Source organism: Carassius gibelio, chromosome B24 (assembly GCF_023724105.1).
Source record: "Carassius gibelio isolate Cgi1373 ecotype wild population from Czech Republic chromosome B24, carGib1.2-hapl.c, whole genome shotgun sequence".
Lineage (NCBI taxonomy): Eukaryota > Metazoa > Chordata > Actinopteri > Cypriniformes > Cyprinidae > Carassius > Carassius gibelio.
In genome coordinates this window covers 20,250,303-20,271,101 of record NC_068419.1, presented here as the reverse complement: position 1 = coordinate 20,271,101, position 20,799 = coordinate 20,250,303, and the positions used below count along the sequence as shown (strand labels likewise).

Sequence of the window (20,799 nt, the reverse complement as noted above, 5' to 3'; positions counted from 1 at the left end):
AAACATTTTCAATTACAAAATTATATGTTAATGCAACAGACTGATAGCATGTGCAAAATATGAATGCGGAACAACATTTCCTATAATTCAGATCAGCAATTTATCCACTACATGAGATGCCATCCATGATGCTTTGTATACACACACGTATGATCATCTCAGATTATTGCACTTCTGCTTACATGCCCAACTTTGCTTCTACCGTTCGTAATCTGTTACTGGAAACCTCACTTTTATATTTATCCATGAGTTTCAGGAGTAGCATGTGCATCTCAGGGGCAACTGAATGCCTCAGCCAAATGCTTAGTTGGCTGAGACAGCAGCTCCAAAAGCTTTGAGCTTTCTTGAACTATGACCTTTAGAATGCACGGTCAACAAAGATCGCAAGATATTTCCGTCACAAATTCGCTTTTGTGCACGTCACAATTCCAGTGCCTCACTAAGTCAGTCAAATGGTCACTGCGTTCATAACACAAACACTATTGAATGGCTGTGCACAACAAAATGATATTCCTCATCTCCAGTGGATTCATAAAAATTAGCTAGTTGTTATTCTATTGCATTGCTTTTGGACATTTCAACAACAAAAGTGCCTTTTGAATTTGTGTGATGAAAAGTTGGCAGCACAATCTCTCTGCTTTCCATTAGATGGTGTGTTGTTTTGAATAAGTTGCCTTCTGGGAATTAGACTGGGCTTGAGCAACACCCTGCAATGAGCATTACTATTGCATAACAGTACTATAACAGTATGAGCGCGACTCAGTTCAGTATGGCTGTCAACACCTATGTGTCTGCTCCCATGACAAGCCCTTTAAACTGTGACGAACATAAATCAAGAGGCCATTCTGAAACAACAGGGTCGTATTCTTCCCCTGTCGTGCGTGGACCTCCAGTCCCTGCATGGGGCACCATTCCAGGCCTGGCTGGAGCGGGGCACGCCTGAGGAGTGCCATACGGAACCAGGCACCACACGTCTTCTCCATCAGTGTAAATTCTAAAACCTGCTCAACAACGTTCAACAAGTCATCACAGCTTTAATATACCTGTCACTGCTGTTCAGGGAGTGCACGATTGTTGCTATTCATTGTGCCCACAAGTCTCAAACACCCACCCGCTCCTACACCCACCACTGCTGCCATGAAGGCAAGACTGACTGCATGCTTTTTTGATGACCTTATTAAGGTTTCATTTCAGCAGAGAAAATTAAATGACCGTTTTTAAAAGACACTTTAAAAGTTTAGTTTAAAAATTTGATAGGTTTGCTGAGTGGAGACATTGGTTACAAATCTTCGTTAGCTTACTCTAAAAAGTGAATCTCAAACAAATTTGCCTAGCTATCTGAATGTGGACATCATGTAGACTTTTATTGTTTTTATATACAGATAATTATACATTTTATAAGCTTATCCTAACCCAACCACTCACAGAAATCTTTCAGCATTTTTACAGTTTTAAGTATACTTTTTAAACTTTATGTTTAAACTAGTTGTACAAATTAGAACATGGGAGTTTTTTTTTTAACCTCACATTTGGTTATAAATTTGTCAGAGTAATACAGTTAAGTAGGTACAGACACACAGGAATGTCCTGAGTAATTAAGGTAAAAATCTCATTGTTGTCATTTATTGTCATAAAATATTCTGGTATATTTTAAATAAGGCACTTCATCATCATCATCCTCATTATCAAACTCATCTGATCATATTCAGTAGATATAATGTTATCACAAAACTTGTTTTGCTTTGTAAAACTGCATATTTGCTCGGTATCTGGCCAGTTTTCAGAATATTTCATGTTGAATGCAGCTGTTTTTTTTTTGTTTGTTTGTTTGTTTGTTTTTTTTTACTCTGTCCTTTTATCTCCCCATGAAACTCTTGAAACTGTGTCAGGCAGTTAAATTGAGCATGGAAAATACTTTGTGTTTGTTTGTTGGCGTTTGTTTGTACCCAACCGCATTAGCATTAAGTGTTCCTAGTAGCTACCTCATCAAGCAGAAACGCAAAGTTCCGAGTAAACACAAACGCGGGGAACGCAGACAAATTCATATAATAAATGATAGCAAATTCACAGCCAATTTACATCATAAACCACGGGGCTTTTATGTGGCTATATGTGAACAGTAGCATTTTGTGTAATAATTACAATTATTTATTTATTTTTTCGTTAAAAGTAGGCTTAATAGAAAGTATTAAGCCACACAGATTTTTTTTTTTTTTTTTTTTTTTTTTTTTTTACTTATTTATTCATTTATTTGGTTTTTAAGCAGATTTTGAAGGCTCCGTCTAACATGACATATACATTATTTTCAATAACTCCCTGACTATTCATGCAAATCATGTTGACTTGGGCCAGAGATTACACGGCCTGCTCTTTTGTGTGTACATCCGTCCTCGATCTCGAGGCTCTCCGTCACTCGGTTCTCCTGGAGGGTTCTTTTACTAAGACATTGTGAACTCCACGGACAGTCTCTTCACCGGAGGAGGTGAAGGTTGAACATCCCTCTGTGTTCTTGTGCACTGAGCTGGCTGCGGTCAGTCTATCTCGGTACAATGGTGGGCCGGGCAGCTGTTGTGGTCCGACAAAAGGTTCAGTGCTGTTTACTTAGCAACGACTTAAAGACGCATGTGTTACAAACCTGCAAATGCAGGCTAAAACGCCTCGGAGAAAAATCTGCCATGCGAGTTGAGTTTCAAGAAGTGCTTTCTTCATTGTATGCCATTCGCAACCCCATTCGAAATAAATAAATAAATAAATAAATAAATGCTATTTTAGTTATCTTATTAGAATTGCTATTTCATTTATTTTCGATTTATTTATATTTACATTTCAATATATGATAGCTACTGATCTATTCAGCAATGTGTATTCAGTGTGTTACCTTGAAATGTTTTCAATTTAAATTTGTATACAGTTGCACTTGGTCTCTCTCTCTCTCTCTCTCTCTCTCTCTCTCTCTCTCTCTCTCTCTCCTCTCTCTCTCTCTCTCCATTGAGAGTATATGGCTGCTTTGGATGTTCTTAGGAGAGTGTCTTGGAAACGGGGCTTGGGTGCCTTTCCAAATCTTGCCAAGTACTTAAAAGTCAACATCGTCTATCTTTGATTCACAGGCGCATCCACGCTCCCAAGAGCTCACCCTTTGATCTCTTTCATTTTTTTTTTCTTTTCTCCCTCCTGTCCCTACACCAGATCTGTTATGCGCTAAAATTCTTCGGTTTTCCATAGAAACATCTCCTTTCCCTGGGAATATTGATGTTTTCTTCGTCGCGGGGGTTATGATATGGTGAATCAGAATCTCAAAGCCACGGACAATGGCGGTATTCACGGTCGCTTTTTTGTCTTTGTCTGGTTTTGTCTTGTTGTTCAGACCCCTCGTTTCTCAAATGAATACAAATATTGTTGATTCCGTTGATGTCCACGTTCTAGTCACTTCAGCTGCTTTTCAACGTTTCAACTCTTTGTTGGAGCAGCAGGTTCTGTACACTGGAGAGAATATAGACTTGAAGGAGGCCTCTTTCTTTCTTTCTTTGGAAATCTATACATAAGCATGTCATAAAAAATCGTTAATTTTCCATAGAAGGCAAAATGTTTCACTTACTGTATATCATCAACGTGTTGTGTAATCATATAGTGACGTGCGAGCGGAACGATTAATTTCCCTCAGTAAGCCAAGGCAAATTCATATGCTCTATGAATTAAAAAGAGCCCTTTCCCGTCCCTTTTCTTTCCAGCATTGACATATCTGCTCCAGCACACTTTCACTCCCCATTGTCATCGTGTCACCCCAACAATGTTCATCTCCTGGACACCAATTTTAGAGCTCTTTGATCAACCAAGTGAAAAGAACAAAGTTCTGGAGAGAAGGGGCTTTTGTGTTCCGGCTTTTAGATGTTCTTAATATCACTGGACAATGTGGAAAACCAGATAATTGATGATTGATGCCATACAGTTTAAGAATTTCCAAATTATGCACATCTAAGATGAACCACTTGATGAAGACAGATACATTAGTACAATGATACAAAGTCGTTGTAAAAGTAATTGTAAAGTCAGAATGAACTTTTATTATGGCTAATCTGATCCCGGAATCCAGAGCTTCATCTGGTCCCCATTGGCCTGCGTGTTTAATATGGACCATGCATTAATTTCGAGAAGCGGCTTTTTATGTGTCTGGTGTCAACTTTCATGGCTCTCTGTTTGAATTACATGAGCAATCATCAAGTAACCTCCTTCCACCCCCCTCTCACCTCTCCCAGTCTCACTCACTTTCCTTTAAACATGCTTTCTTAAATGTAGCCTCTCTCTAATAATAATAATGATGATGATAATACAATTTAATAATTATTATTTATTTTAAACGTTTAAAAAGTCAGAGAACAACATGTAACTGCTGATCAAAAAATATCAGTATTATGTGAAGCGTTCAGGTTTTATTCATGTTAAAATGTAATCGAACATAACTGGACTTGTTGCTGAATTTATTCAAAAAAAAAAAAAAAAAGGAACACGGAGTGAAATCGTACTTTTCAACTACCAAACATTCTTGAGCAGCCTAATACAAAATAGTTGTTATGCCCCCGTTGTTCATGGGATATTCCGATTTTCTTAACTTATCCAAAAGCGAGATAACAGTTAACTTGACAGTATTAGTATCCACAGCTGTTATGCATTATCGGTGCTCTCCAAAAACTTTTACATTTAACGAAAAGACTGGACTTCAGGTTACATAAATAGCATATTATATTTGTATTGATCTGTTGTTTTAGAACTCGCCGCTTTACTTTCATTTTAGGGTGTTAGAGAACAAAATCTTCAGTCCACCCCCATTTAAAGGGGACATCTCACCAAATGTTTCAAATAAGTGCGTTTCTCCTTTGCCCCCAACGTTAATATTGCTTAATAAAAATGAACATGTATCATTTGATATTTTGGAATAGGTATAATAATTATAAATAATAATTATTGAGTCATTGGTCTTTTTATTTTTTCTTAGCGCGTACATCGACTATAATTCGATTCAAGTTTATTTGTATAGCGCTTTTTACGATACAAATCATTGTAAACCAACTTTACAGAAAATTAAGTTTATACAATATTTAGTAGTATCTTATCAGTGGTGATCATAATCCCATTTCCTAAAATACTGACTATCAAATATGATTCAGATGCCTGCTATAGCAGTGGCGTATATGCATTTTAACCACATGTATGAATTCACCCTGCCGCCTCTTCACAAAGTATAATCCTCGTTGATGAGCACACACTGTCTTAATATTGATTGAAAACAGGGACCAGACACAAAAACGTTTACAAACATCTAGAAGCCTTTCACATCCACGGGATTCATTCTCAGCTCGAACATCCATCTGATGAAAAGGAGGTGTCAGGCCTGCGCGCGTCCTTTATAAAGACCGATTGTCATTTAGACAAACACTGGAGCACAACATAAAGGCAAAGGTCAAGTCCCTTTCCAGTTCAAGTGTGTGCTGATTCACCTATCTATCTATCTATCTATCTATCTATCTATCTATCTATCTATCTATCTATCTATCTATCTATCTATCTATCTGTTTGTCTGTCTGTCTGTCTGTCTATCTGTCTATCTGTCTATCTGTCTATCTGTCTAATTTACCACTTACAAGACACATTTGTATGGCAGCGGAAGGCAATGACCATGGCCACTTGTATACTTTGCATCCCATCCCGTAGAAAAAAGAAAAGCCTATGGCATTGTTGGTTTGGGAAATGATAATGTTAATCATGTTATAATTTGCAAGCCATAAAATCAAGATCGCTCAGTGCATTGCATCCCACATAAATATAAACTACTGTAATACCTTTTATAATTTGATAAAACATGAATCAAAAAAAAAAAAAAAAAAAATCTTCTTTTTTTTCGTTTTTTGATGGTTGCGTTCTTCCCTCTTTTTCCGCAAGTTCAGTTCTAACTGTGAGGATACAGACGGATTAAAGAAACAAGTAAGACTAATTGCGCGGCAGGTATAACGAGGAGGTCCAATCTAGCTTCCCCTCTCTCTATTGAGTTTGTGTCGTCTTAATGAATGACAGGTAGAGCTACTTCCTGCTTCCACACGTGCTAAAATAGGCCTCTCTCTCTGCTTGCAGCCAGGGACCCTTACTGGGCACGGGAAACAATTGATTTTAAGCATATAGTTAATTATGTTCAAAAGGAAACCATCTTGGTCCGTCATAAGAACGCTTGCATCAATCTCTGGTTTCCTTCGTGTCTCGTGAAGGCAAATAGCTACATGCATTTTCTGTGGTCAGCCAGCCATGTTTGTGATCTTTGGTTTGGTCCCTTAACAAATAAATAATAATATAATAAAATAAAATAGTTCTTACCTGGTCTCTTAGATCATTTTTATGTCAAAAAGGCCTTTCTTTGGTACAGCCAGCGTCTGAAACCACACATTTTAACTAGCTGTTAACACTGAATCTGTGCAAATAATGGGGGAAATCTCAGACTATTCCCCAGTCCTCGTCTGTGGAGTTTCCTCAGCCACACAAAAGAGTATTATGAAAAATAGCCCTAGTCTAAAGAATGTCACAGTGGTCGACTTATTATTTAAAGCTTTCATTATATGGGGAGAGGGGAAAAAAAATCTTATAGAAAACTTTGCTTTTGATGAATTAACTCGTGCACAAGGGGGACAAAAATCGCTAGACATAATTCTGCCGTTTTTATGATGATTTGGGACTTAACAAAGGAAGATCATCAGCTTTTGTGTCAGGATCAAGACGTTTAGATGCAGCATGTGGTAACGGAAATGTTTTTGAAATGTCGGCGACAATTAAAACTAGATTTAAGTCAAGAAAAAAAAAGTTTTCTTATTTGTGAACAACCATGTTTATGAATTTCATATCTTAGCTTAACACCGATAGATTAACCTGTAGTAGTATAGCATTATCATTATTATTATTATTATTATTATTATTATTAATCCTTTACAATTATTCAAATCTTGGCATTTTTAATGCATTTTATTTTTTATCATATTATTTTGCACAGTTGTAAACATGACATCATTGTTTTGTTTCTGTCTAAAAAAGAACAAAAGAAGTCATCATAATAATGTTTTATTAACGTACATCAGAAAAGGTTGCTACTGACACTCATCAGGCATTTCTTTCTCTTATTTACACCTTTAAATTTCCTTCAAGACAGACTTGAAAACCTGTCATTTGTCAAGTACAGAGAGTGCATATATCGAGATAACTTGTCTTGTGTGTGTCTAATTGGAAAAGTCGATGTTGGAAGCCTTGCCACGCGTCTGGAGCTCTAAGAAAGAAAGAAGGAGAGAAAGAATGCCTTAGCGGAAATGAACTGCAGTTGAATGACACTTTACTTGCCGGTAATTAATATTGATCCACACCCCCTTCAAGCGTCGTGCTTTAACAACACGCAGGTGGCTGTTGACATTTCACTCGGAACCTCACCTCCAAAAATTCCACACACGCATAAATATCCTATACGAGCTAAATCAATACATTAATTAAACAGCGCGACAATTATTAGCAAGCAAAAAATAAATAAATACACATAATAAAATGAAGACAGTAAAATGATACCTTACATTGAGAAAATACATATATTAATGAACCAACATGTTCACATAATATCTGAAAATTAAGAAATTTTAAGGAGCACAGATAAGTAAACAAATATATACTAAGCTTTATTTTATATTACACTAGACAAATAAATAAATAAATAAATAAATAAATAAATATCAGGTATGTAGCTCTTTGTTCCTCTGGCCGTGGGTGATTTGTTTCGGGATTGTGTTGTTACCTTCAGCAGGTCATATAGTCACTGACAGCACAGACATAATACTGTTTAATAGACCGTGATGATGCAAAAGACATTAAACTTAACAAAGATGTGTCAGAAATCCCCATAATACTCCATAGCTTCATTAGAGTGATCTCAGAGGGCTGTGGAACATTTCATTAATTTGTAATTTATGAATGTTTGACAAATATTACAGGGTATGTAAATATGAGAGGCGTAATGTCTTTTCTGCGGGAGATGAAGAAATGACCCAAAGTCGGGGTTGCTGCTAGAGTGATCACACGAATTATTCCCCCTGCTCAAACTGTGCTTTCACCATGAACAGCACATTCCCGAGCCGTCGTGTGAAATAGTGCACATAAACCAATGACTTAAAACATCACATTGGCAATGCACATTTGCATGTCTGAAATATGATGCATGATGCCTCATGTGTTTGTGCTTCTGTTTTCGAAAACTCGCAACATAGCATTATATATTCTATTCTATTCTGTTCTGTTCTATTCTATTCTATTCTATTCTATTCTATTCTATTCTATTCTATTCTATTCACTGTTTTCACCTCAGTTCTCATTCCAGTCAGTTGGCTGCGCTACTTTACCTTAAATGTAAATTGATCTGTTCCATGGCGGGTGTCAGTGTTTCAGTGCGAAGGCTCTTCCTCGCACAGCAGAGTTCTGAAACATGCCTCGTGCAGGTGACCAGAGGTCAATCTCCACTGATACTCCCAGACTTCTGAAACCTGACACCTGCGGAAAGTTGCACAATCCAAAACCATTTCACAACCTGTTGCTGAGGCTGCTTATAAGGAAGGCAGAGACTAATAATGATGATGATGATGATGATGATGATGATGATAGCAGTTGGTTTGTTTCCGAGAGGTTCATGTCCGGTTAGTGCAGATGTTCAACCGGAAGCCTGTCGCAGCTTGTCATATAGAAGTCCACCTCCTTACTGAACATATAGAATTACCAACCATTCTCTTGACGTCACACAATTTACGCCAACGGTTCAATTGAGATAAATCCAGATGAAACCGAGTATTTTGCCATCACATGCCAAGACTGTCTTCCGGTCACATACTAAGAGTAAGCCTGCTTTGGTTTTATGACACAGAAGAATTAATATTTGCAATTCGACGTACCCATCTTAAGGATATTTGGCTACAACACATTCCTCCTCTGCTTCAAACTTTAATAGAGGAAAAACGTTTTCGCCTCTCTTTGCCTTTCTCTGCACAAACCGCCTCATGTGTTGCTCATAATATGAAATATGAACCGCGAGATGATATATTATATTTCAGAAATACTTTATCGCTGAAGGGCACATTCTGCAATTCATTATCATTTGCCCATGGTGATGATGTATGGCCCATTTAAATACATCTGATACTCCCATAAAAACGATTTCATTATTTTTACTTTTCATTATCATCATTACTCTATTGTATCGCACGCTTAATGCTGGAGCAGTTGCATTGATTGATGCCTCTTGTGTCTTCGTATTAGGAGACTATACATGGTTTATTGCCAGCACAGTTTTGACCATTCAGTTGAGGCATCTAGAGATTAAGGTGGACCATCCATAGGGAGCACTGAAAATATGGAAATTCAGTTAATTTGGTTACTTTTGTTTGCATTTCAGTGTCAGTTTGTGCGATGATGGACCACTCTGAATGCTGTACTTCGAATTAAACTGTAATATATGTGAGTCCTTAAAGGAAACCCAACTGAGTTAACAATGTTTACTATATAGAGGCATTTCCCTTTGGAATACCAATATATAAATATTTTCTTTTTGATTTGCATAAGCCTAGAAGAAGGCAATATTTCAGCTAAAACTAGAAAATCTAATAAAACATTCATAACAGCTCACTAGGCAAATGTGAACCACCACACCATGTTCTTTCTTTGTTTAGTTTTTGTTTTTAGTCACGCGAAAAGGTTGGTGGTGAATATGCATAGGAACCAGAAATGAAATAATTGCAGGTAAAACATGGCAGCTTACATACTATGCATTTCTTGCAGCACACACAGTGCACATCTGCGTTTGTATTGCATCTTATCTTGACTTGAACAGTGTTCTCTTGGATCCTTCCGTTAAATAAAACAGAAACGACATGCGCTTTCACTGACTAATGCATGAAACCTTTTTTTTTTTTTTTTTTTTTTGTGGAAGTGCAGGATGCTCCCCACATAGCGTGCTGCTTTGCATGGCATCTATCCTGTTCATGCGGCCCTTATAGACTCTAATGTTTTAATAGCAAATAGAAAGTCCTTGATGCAGACTATACGAACAAATTAGAGAGGGAGAGATCAGAGATCAAAGGAAGCGAAATAAGCACGGGTCGCTCGACTCATTCAAGCAGCTGCTTTGAGATTCAAGGCCAACAAGCGTATCTTACATTGAAAGAAGGTTCCCATTCAGAGTGCAGGTGCGAAGTAGTGCGGTACATTCTGCTACATTATCTGAAGGTTGTTAGAGATCAGTGTTCACTCTGCTAACTATAGGGGCTGATTCTCACTACAGACAAACTCCTTCATCCATGAAAGTACAATAACTCAGCGCCACCGAATAAGAAGACTGTGGTAATCTGACTATTTAGGAGCGTATTCAATCAGGCTTCCCAATTTATTAGTCATTTCTTGCTATTTCTTTTCATTTAGTCCATGCCGGTAACATTTCTCTTCTCCATTCCACCTCCAAACGCAATGGTGCAGGAAGTGATGCCACGATGTGACAAGTTTGTTTCACGTGAGACAAAACTGAAACAACATGGGATCCAGCTGCTGGCATTTCTACAGGTGCTGAAACTTTATGTTTAATGTTTCTTCAAAATGAAACTTCTTGTGTTGGTACGATTTTCACGTTTAAACCCGGGAAGTTTACCAAAGCAAAGTAGAGCTCATTTAGGAAATAGTTTTCAGGAAGGATCTTACATCTTTTTCCATAGCAGTGTTTGTGTTGTAATTAGCATATATGCATGTAGTTAGTATGTACATATGATAATATTATACTGTAATTAATTGCGTTTGCATTACAGTATAAATTATTGCAACTAACTAAATACATAAATGGTGGACTGTGGTGTAATATACTCAAATTCAACAAATTTTTGGACATAATTGAACTCATGGTTTAAAAATAGTTTGTATACCGTTTCCTCTGTATATTATTAATTATCTCTCTATATATGTATTTATTTGTTTGTTTAGTTTATTTTTGTAAACATTTAATATTAATTTCGTCAATGTTCAAAATAACACGCATAAATGGACAATTTACTTGTCTTGGCTTTCCTTCGTTTCGAACTGAAACCGTATTTCACCAAAACCAAATCCTTATCAAGCTGTCAAACCTGAGGCTTATAGAATATTATTTATGTATTTAACGCTAGTAGCTAAGCCATAAGGAGGTACTCACTTATTTAACTATTTGAAGGTCAGCGCCAGTTAGTGTAGAGTTTGAGGTTATAATGGGGGCCAAGAGCCCTAAAAGTTGCCTCATCTGTTTTAACTTGTTTTTTGTTCTTGGCTAATTTATATATTTATTTATTTGCCATTGCACCTGTCCTGTCGTTTTGCATGCGAATTCCAGTCAGCCCTTGTCATGTAATTATGACATTAAACAGAGCGTTGAATGGTGTGGAGAGAACCGCTAATCCCCTATTAAAAGAGCTTTGTTAAATAATGCAGGACAGTTTCCGGAAGTGTGATTATCGCCTCAATTATTTCACAAAGAAATTATATTTCACTCTCAAATGAGCCCTGGCTTCAATTTAACAAAGAATATTTGTCTTCTTCTTTCTCTTCTTCTTCTTCTTCCATTATGGAGGCATGCTGTTGATTGATTTAATCAGAATGTGAATTCATAGTTAGGCCAAGTCCACCATATTGTGATAAGTGAATAAACTATAGTTTATCTTTTCTTCTATTTTTTTTTTTTTTTAAGGATGCGTCAGTGGTTTCACTTCACACGTATAAGTGCTTCGTATGTATTCTGAACATTATTAAGAATAAATAATAAGAGTATTATAATTATGATATTAATTGTCGTATTTTTTGCACTACAACAAGTTACTTTAAGGAGATGATTAAGGCTGTTTTGTGAAATGGTTAATTCCTTATGTGTGATCGTGTTTTCCAAAAAAGTTCAACGCTGCTGGATGCAACAGTTTATAGGCCTACTAACTAGAGAATGCTTGGTTTACCGGAAAGAGAATGGGAATAATACTTTGACACACGGACTAGAGTGACTCACAAGGAGTCCGAGAGAGGCAGCTTGTGGATAGTTTGTATTACTTGGAAGTACTTGATTCTGGTCAAATACATCTGTATACTTGAATGAAAAGCTTCAAACACGATTGAAAAGATTGCGCGATCAAAATGGTGACACAGAGAGGCCTTTCCGTGTCATCAGCGTCGTTTAGACGACATGCAAGAATCCCACTGATAATAAAAACACTTCAAAGGATCCTTGTTTCAATTGAGACCAAACTATCTCTCTCCTCTGATAGACCCGCTCTCTGACACTATACTTCGCCACTGTTTGGCTGTTTCTCGCTGTATTTATTTGACTCGATATCCAACAAAAAAGTTGGAAAGCTAAACGCGCTATATACCCAGTCACACACACCCTTGAGCAAATCTGGTGCTTAACACTGAGGTTAACGTTTTAAAGCCACATGAGAATATAACGATACAAAGAAAGTTCTGAGGCTGCTCATAATGGTAGATTTCTGCATTCGTTGGACGACGACTCAACGTGAAGAAATATTTATTGATCGAGCCATTTGTTGATTTTAAATGGTGCACTTGCTCAGTTATGCAACAACCATATAGTTTAGGTTATTGTAAAACAATGAACATCGTTCTGTGCATCAAGTGGAAATAAAGACAAATATCCGTTTAGGTTATATGTAGCCTACATTGGTCTTTGTTGATATTTGTCAAACCAATAAAATGAAAACGACCGAACTAATAAACGAACTGATAAATATCAATTTAAATGAGAGTAAAGCGTATTTTACTGTTATTTTTCTTTGGAGGAGATATTACATTTCTTTCTGAGAAAACGGGATCTACGTCCCTTCGCCCATATTATTTAAATTTGACTCGGCTTTTGCTATTGAATTCTTAACTCACCATGAAGATTCACCGTCGTGAAAAAAAATGTCGCTTTGTATAAAAGCCTCTTTGAAGTCTGTGTGAAAATATGCAACTCTTTCATCAATTGCTGCCCATGTAATTGGAGTGTAAAGCTGGAGTATATTTGTGTGCATAAGCAATACAAAAGGATAAAAAACAAGTTATCGCTAAGATAATTAAATTCATTTTAAGTTGGCTGGTGTTTAATAGCTATTACGTTTGAGTCACTTAGGATCGTGTATATTGTAATCATTTAGGTGTTTTCTATTAGATGATGCCTAATTTAAATAACGTATAACTTGAAAATTGTATATATATATATATATATATATATATATATATATATATATATATATATATATATATATATATATATATAAGAGTTGATGTATATATATTCCTACTAAAGCGAAATGTAGGAGCTCTTTTAGCTTTGCATCATACACAATTTATTCAAAATACTGACAACTTACAAGGCATTTCGGTACACATTTTAAGGTCTCTTCTGATAATTAATATTTTTTTTTCATAAAAATGGATTGCTGACAAGTTTTACAAAATCACAAAATAACCACATTGATTAATGACTAATCATAAATGAACCTTCATATCAAATACAATAACACCGTTTCCATCAAATTGGCTTGGCTGGCGAAAGCACAAAAGGAGGAAAGAGTCTACGTCTTTATGAAATTCAAAATATCCCAAATATTACTTTTGTACAAAGTATAGTAGCAAACATTTAAAAACTGCTGAACGACAAAACCTTACAAAATTACTGTTTACACATAGACATTAACTGTACATGTTTAATAATTAAGCACTTTGGTTCAGTAATAAAAAAAAAAGAAAAAAAAAATATTTACCGATTAAAAAATAAATAAAAAAAGATATTGAAATCAAAGCAGAATTTACAAAATAATACAGTGACATGCGTACGGTCGGTACACTATTTAGAAACATGGACACTCGGGACGTGTTTTATATCGACTGGTGGTTAGGCAGTGACATTAGCTGTCAAAGGGCCAGTGCATCCTTCAGTAAGGCAGTAAAAGTGAACAAGCCTGCTCTTTGAACTGACTTCCACAGGCGTCAGCCTGCGAGCATTCAGTCCAAAACGGACTGTCCAAATAATATAAGATGTGAAAGTCATTTTAGTCACTTTGCCAAAATAAGATTACATTTTGCTAGAAGGCGTCCCTCCGTTCAGGATTGCCGTACGTTGGCCCCTCTGTATGGCCCGGTGTGGATGAACCGCTGGGTGGGGTCTGAGGGCCATTGGCACCGGAGCTGTGACACACGTACCATTCGCTTAAATTGGCCGGCTGGGACGATGATGAGAGGGGCTCGGAGAGCGCAGAGGGAGCTGGCTCCCTTCCCAAGTCCAATGAAGGAGAAACAAGAGATGGAGTCGATGATTCGTAACCCGAACTCGGAGGTGGAGACTTGCAGTGCACCTTCATGTGTTTTCTCAAAGAGCTGGGATGAGTGTACGATTTGTCACAACCTCTGACTTTGCAGTTGTACGGCTTATCGCTAGTGTGTACGTGGGAATGCTTTTTCCGGTCACTGCTGTTGGCGAACCGTCTGTCACAGCCGTCAAACTCGCATTTGAAAGGCTTTTCACCTAAAACAACAAAACAGTTGTGACAATGGTCAATACAGGTAAAGCACATTATTACACATTGAGCACATAAGCAAATATAATTTGCATCAGTCGAACGCATATCAAATTGTACAGGGCAAATCACGTCACATGAGCCCCATGACGTGATTATCTTTTTACTGCTCTGTCTCCTCTCATGACAGGCCCCTTGTGACTTGGACTCTCAGCAATGATTTCTTTTCACAATTACAGATCATTTGGCATCCGTCCTTTAAAGCGTGTGCCCTCGTAGTAGTTTCATTTACCTTTGGAATGTAGAGCATGAAGATCTCATAAAATACATATGACCCACCATCTAAACTGCTATTAGGCCCGTCCCTCTGTAACCATAATAGCTGCTGGAGAAGGCAGCCAGGCAATAGAAATGTTTGAATTAATTACATTTAATCACATCACGCTTATTTCCGAAGGACATAAGCTCCAAGAGTTTATAAGACGTAATTGCTGCTGTCTAATTACAGTTGCTTGCTGAATATCAATTTGACCTTCAGCTGTTGGGCCGAGAAAGCCAATCAAGAATATTAGTTTACTACAAGAAAGCAGCAAGGAAGAGACCCTTGGGAAACCACATCCATAACCAAAGATTCGAATACCGCCCAAGCAAGAAAATATATGTGATTGGTTTCACATCAGAACTGAAAAACTGTTATCTTAGATGCAATTTCCAGTCAAACGTTACACGTAGCAGCCTTACTTATTATGCAAAAAAGCAAAAAAGAAGAACAATATTACTGGCGTGCATCGACCTTCTCTTGTAAATCTGAAATGAAAAAAAAAAAAAAGAAAGAAAAAAATAATATATATATATATATATATATATATATATATATATATATATATATATATATATATATATATATATACTTTTTTTTTTCATTTCAGATTTATATATCACAGTCGCTGCTAGTTGCGTATAGCCCCAAAAGCATTACAATTAGTAAAACTAACTATTCAAACCTAATGCATTTTATTACTATGTTGCATTGAGTAACATGTAAAGTGTATCCTAAGTCACGCCTGATTTACTCTTTCAGAACTTGTTGCATGCGGTGAGTCTGCAAGTTTTGTCAACAGTCTATGCGTAGTTATTTACAGTTCAGAAATACATGGAAATAACTACAACATCGGGTCCTTTTGTGCAATTAATTTGTACAGTTTCTTTCTAAAGCCTGCTTTAGGGGTTAAAAAAGGCTTCGGGCCAAGGGTAGGCTAACTGGAAGACACAAAAAGCTGCAGTGTAAGCAAAAAAGACACTAGCTTATCTAAAATTTTACCATGCGCCTGTAGATCGCTCTGAGGGGATAACTGTGTACTTGAACAAATGTGCTGTTTTTTAACGAGTGTTTGTGGTTTCCAAAATGTAGCAAAGAACTAGGGTATAGCAGTTTGCAATGTGACCATAAATACTTGTGTACAACTTAGAGTAATTGTAATACAAACAGATTCTGTCCATAAACGATTTATTGTGGAAAATATATAATTTGGGTTTTTAACACAAGGCAGCACCCTACCGCTTCATCTTTTATTTATCATTATCATATTATTATATTCGTCAGCCGACTAAACTGGAGTCAGTAGGCCCCAAACATATGGATGTGCTGCAAGGCTGTAAGCAATCTGATGAAGTAAGGAATACATTATTTTTACAACACACGATTAGAAAAAGCAAGCCAGAAATCAGAATCAGTAACAGTCCACGGTGCTCCATCATTATATTCTCCCCTTCTTTTTAAAAATACGACTTATTGTTAAAATAAAATTCTGTTAGCGTAAACTACATACAAGTAGCCTATTAAAACTCACCAAATAACAGTGACAACGATGCTAATGATGACAGTGTTCTGCGAATAAATTCCATACAATATCTTAAAAGCCAGTCTTCTTAAAAGCGGATTTTTTTTTTTTTTTTGACAAACCGTGCATCAGTTTAGCTTGCAAGCTAGCTCACTTCATTAATAAACAAGTTGCTGTGCATCGACCCGTTTACACTCCAGCTTCATTGCGATGTGTCTAGTGACAGAGGAGCTTTACAAGCCTTAGCATTTAACCAAATTGTCCTAAGGGACGAGAAATGAAGCCACTAACCTGTGTGCGTCCTCTTGTGTATTTTCAAGTTTTCCGATCTGGCAAATACTTTTCCACAGCCGGGGAACGGACACGGAAACGGTTTCTCTCCGGTGTGCACTCTGATGTGATTCACAAGTTTGTACTTTGCTTTAAACGGCTTTCCCTCTCGCGGACACTCTTCCCAAAAACAGATATGGTTCGCTTGCTCCGGTCCTCCGACGTGCTCCACCGTCACATGTGTCACTAGCTCGTGCATGGTGCTGTAAGTTTTGGAGCAAAGTTTTTTCGCCGAGTGCTCGGGCTCCAGCCACTTGCAGATGAGCTCTTGCTTGATCGGCTGCCTCATGTATCGGAAAAACGCGCCAGCACCGTGGTGGTGATGTGCGCTGAGATTCATGTTCAGATTCAGCCCGCCGTATCCGTGCAGAGGAGAAGCGGCAAACGGGTCTGCCCTGGAGCTTGCTACTTGACTCAAATGATCAGACCGAACGTACATTTCGGCAGGTATTCCTAACCTTATTTGTCCGTTCAAGGCTTGGCCACCTGGTGCTCCGGTAGATGGCTGCTCGTGATGAAGTCCAGGGAAGAGCGTATGGTTCCCGGGGTCGGGGTGATGACCATAGTGTCCCGGATAGCTACCTGTTGTTGAGACAAACATTCCGTGGTGAGAGGCTGAACCAGATGTCTGATCGGTCAGCACGGGCATGGCTTGAGCTGTCAAATCTCGGCGAATGAGGAAGTCCCTACCTGCGGATAGCGCCTGGGCCGTGTGAGACATAGAGTACGGGACCGTTGCCGCCTGCACCGGGCCAAAAGCTCCCGTTTGACTGGAGACCACTTCACTGTGGCCTGCAATATGATGATTGTGGTGGTGATGGTGGTGGGGATAATGATGGGTTGGGCTGATTTTGAGGGCCGCGGAGTGCCCCATGTGTTCTGGCCCGAATGGACTCGGCCCCAGGCGGGGTTCCGCAGTCATCTCCCCAGGGTGCGAGTGAGCCATTGAGTGTGGATGGCTGCTGAACCCCGGGAAGCCTGTCACGCTCTGAGGGGTATGGTGGTGATGATGGTGATGGTGGTGAGCCCCTGCCAAGTCAACTAATCTCAGCGTCGTGTTCCGTTTGGAAAACGCGGGGTCCATCACAGGGCTTCCCAAAGCATCCACGCTCATTACTCCTAATTTTAGAATAACTTGACAGCAGGCAAAATAATAATAATGATGATGACAAATATATTTTAATCGCTTTGAAGAATACGAAAGAAAAAAAAAAAATAATAAACTTCCCCTAAAGTTTAGTTGCTATCTCAGTGCCTACGTGGAATCCCATTCGGTTGAGAGGCAGCAGCAGGACGCTTTGATATACTGAATAGAGATTCATGGTAGGCGCTGCAGCCCGTGGAGCCAAACAATCACCGAGCGCTCTAATTGGTCAGAGCTCTGTGATTGACGTCACTCGTGACAGTTTCCAATGCGAAGAAAAATGTTTTAGTGACAGCAAACAGAGAGCGCGCATGCGCCGAGCCTCGGGCAAGGGATGAAAAAAAAATGTTTTTGTTATGCAAAGGTTATTGTACTTTTAACTGCAATGTCGAAGTTACATCGAAGCAATGTAACCTTTCTTTATATTACAGCTGTGGAAAATCAGCGACTGCGCTTTTAGCCGCTTACCGCAATGATGGACTAGCATGCGATAAAAATGCGACATAGGTTCTGTCTAGTAGTCCGTTATAGAGCACATTTGAAGGGGCTCCATAATAAACATCGAAAACGGCGGTTAGTAAAAAGGTAAAGTTTGCAGTTGCATGCAGCTTGTTCAGAATCTGATTTCTCTGTATTTAACCCTTTTGTCGAGAAAAAAAAAAGTTTTCGCGCCTCCTTTTTTTCTTTACGGTGCTTCTTCGTCGACATGGGATCGGTGTCTTGTGAAAAGCGCGAAGGTCGCCTATTGTCCGGAGGGGGTGAAAGTAACGCGAAGACCTGTTGTTATGATCCGGGGTAATTGTCGGCCTCTGTTGTTCAGCGGCGGCGGATAAGGCACGGAGGAAGTAGTGCTTCATCAAACGTGTACAGGGCAGCAAAGAAGTCTCGACAAAATAGCTGAGTAGCTGCTAAATATAAATCTGAATACAGATCTAATCCAGTCTTTCCGATGCGTAAAAGTTTATCACAACAGATTACCCACCGACATTTAATAAACATTCTGTTGACAGTGCACCTGTTACAAATAAAGTACAACCATGATTCAACAAACGGCTGTTGCGTTTGTCTTTTATAGAAAGCTTGGAAGCAAATGGACAGTGGCCACCTCATGAAAACAGACTCAAGAGTGTTGATCTTCCACAATAAATTAACTTCTGTTTTTCCCGGTATATGAAGAATGTTTAAACAATTGTGTCCATGTTGCCGTTTTTTTTTTCAACCAAACAGTTTTATAAAAAAAATATATGACTGCTTAATCCAAAAAAAAATAATAATAAAATAAAAAAATAGCATAAATTATAGTGTTGCTCAAAACTCTTTGACCTTGTAAATAACAGTTAATGCTTTTATTTGTTTCTTTGTATGGCACTGAACGTAATTTTCCAATATGCAATGACATAAGCCATAAAAAGTCTCTGTGTCAAAGCAGTTTATACCATCATGAGGAGGCGAAATAAGCTTTGGTGAATTGCAATGTGTTTCTTACAGTATTGGTGAAGTGAAAGTTTCCCTCCTTGCACAATAGACGTTTTAATTCAAAATACAAATAGAGAAGTATTACCCTAATTGCAACCGTTTGAAGCTTTATCTAATCAAACCAGCCGGACACAATTAGGAAGTGTTGGATGAACGGACCTAAAGAGGTCAGACAGTTAGTATTAGATGTCAAAAATCATCTGTTCAATCTCCACTGGGATTAGGCGGATTATATGTAAAAGTAAGGAGACATTTAGATAGTATTGGTGCTCACAGTTAACACCCCCACCCCCATTTTACTTTGTATTGTAACTTCATTTTTTTTTTTTTTTTTTTTTTTTTTTTTTTTTTTAGATTTGTGATTGCAAGTCTGCAAAAGCATTTCACGGAAACACTACTTCATCTGAAGGCCATTGTGACCGTTTTATGTTCACACAGGCCTTTTACGATCACACGTGAACACAAAACTTAAGTCTAAAACCCATAATTGTAATCTATTAAAAAAATAAAAGCGTGACCTTGGACGTTTCTTTAACTTTAGGCGGATTTATTTTAATCGGGGTCAAGATGCATTCAATTATTGATGCAAGTAAATTGGTATTCCCTTGAGACCGGTCATGAATTGATCTGTCAGACACCATCCGTGTTATAAATAAGTAAACATTGTGTGGACTATGAAGAATAGTGAAGATGTTAGTCAAGTGGTTCGGGCTCAGGGTCGAATGGGTCACAGTTGCATTCTTGGGGCATTTCTTTAGCACGTAACGAAAAGTTTGTTTTCAGCTACTTTTTGCTGGGAAGAGGGGAACGTATGACAAGATACAAAGCGAAATTAATTTGACAAGAAAGACAATAGAACATAACACTCGGGAATGAAAGTCAGCTATTGCCCAAAATCATTGACATTAATTAAACATTCCAATACAGTCAAAAGGCCAATTTCTAAGAAATTCTCTTTGTCGTCAATTCAAACACATATTAACAGACAGTTAAAATAACTATTTTACACACTCTCGTGGAACATTCTTGGCATGTTGATGCTTTTAGTAGATATAAATTAATTATTTATTTAATATTATATATATATATATATATATATATATATATATATATATATATATATATATATATATATATATATATATATATATAATTATTATTATTATTATTATTATTACTAAAAATACTACATTATTCCGTATTACACCTACCACTTCAATGTGTCCAGACTTTTAAGGTATTTAATTGTTGTGAATGAAAAAAAAAAAAAATAATAATAATAATAACAAAAAAATGGTGCTCGGAAAATATTTCCCAATGATTCCAGCCTCCAAAATTATTTCGTCCCCACGCTACGAGTCTTACCGTTTTTTCACCTGTTGAAGACATCGTCCAGATTTCTTTTATAAAGATAACGTCCTTCAGACAAAAC

General features: G+C 37.6%; 1 protein-coding gene across 2 annotated transcripts; it reads right to left on the bottom strand.

Annotated features, from left to right (window-relative positions):
• Window positions 1-13,382: 13,382 nt before the first annotated feature.
• On the bottom strand, window positions 13,383-20,401 carry LOC128013437 (zinc finger protein ZIC 4-like). Of its 2 annotated transcripts, XM_052596427.1 has the most exons (3): window positions 17,438-20,401; window positions 16,709-17,329; window positions 13,383-14,584 (listed from the first exon to the last, which is right to left on the bottom strand). In XM_052596427.1, exons 1-3 carry the CDS (start codon window positions 17,859-17,861, stop codon window positions 14,145-14,147), a joined length of 1,485 nt encoding a protein of 494 aa, XP_052452387.1. In that variant the 5' UTR covers window positions 17,862-20,401; the 3' UTR covers window positions 13,383-14,144. The 2 variants fall into 2 exon arrangements, with proteins under 2 accessions (XP_052452387.1, XP_052452386.1); XM_052596426.1 differs by having other exon boundaries at window positions 16,709-20,400.
• Between the last annotated feature and the right edge of the window lie 398 nt (window positions 20,402-20,799).

Coding starts and splice junctions, on each gene's coding strand:
- LOC128013437 (XM_052596426.1), bottom strand. CDS start 17,861: ATGAGCGTGGATGCTTTGGGAAGCCCTGTGATGGACCCCGCGTTTTCC. Junction 14,585..16,708: donor ACACAAGAGGACGCACACAG/GTTAGTGGCTTC, acceptor TTGTTGTTTTAG/GTGAAAAGCCTTTCAAATGC.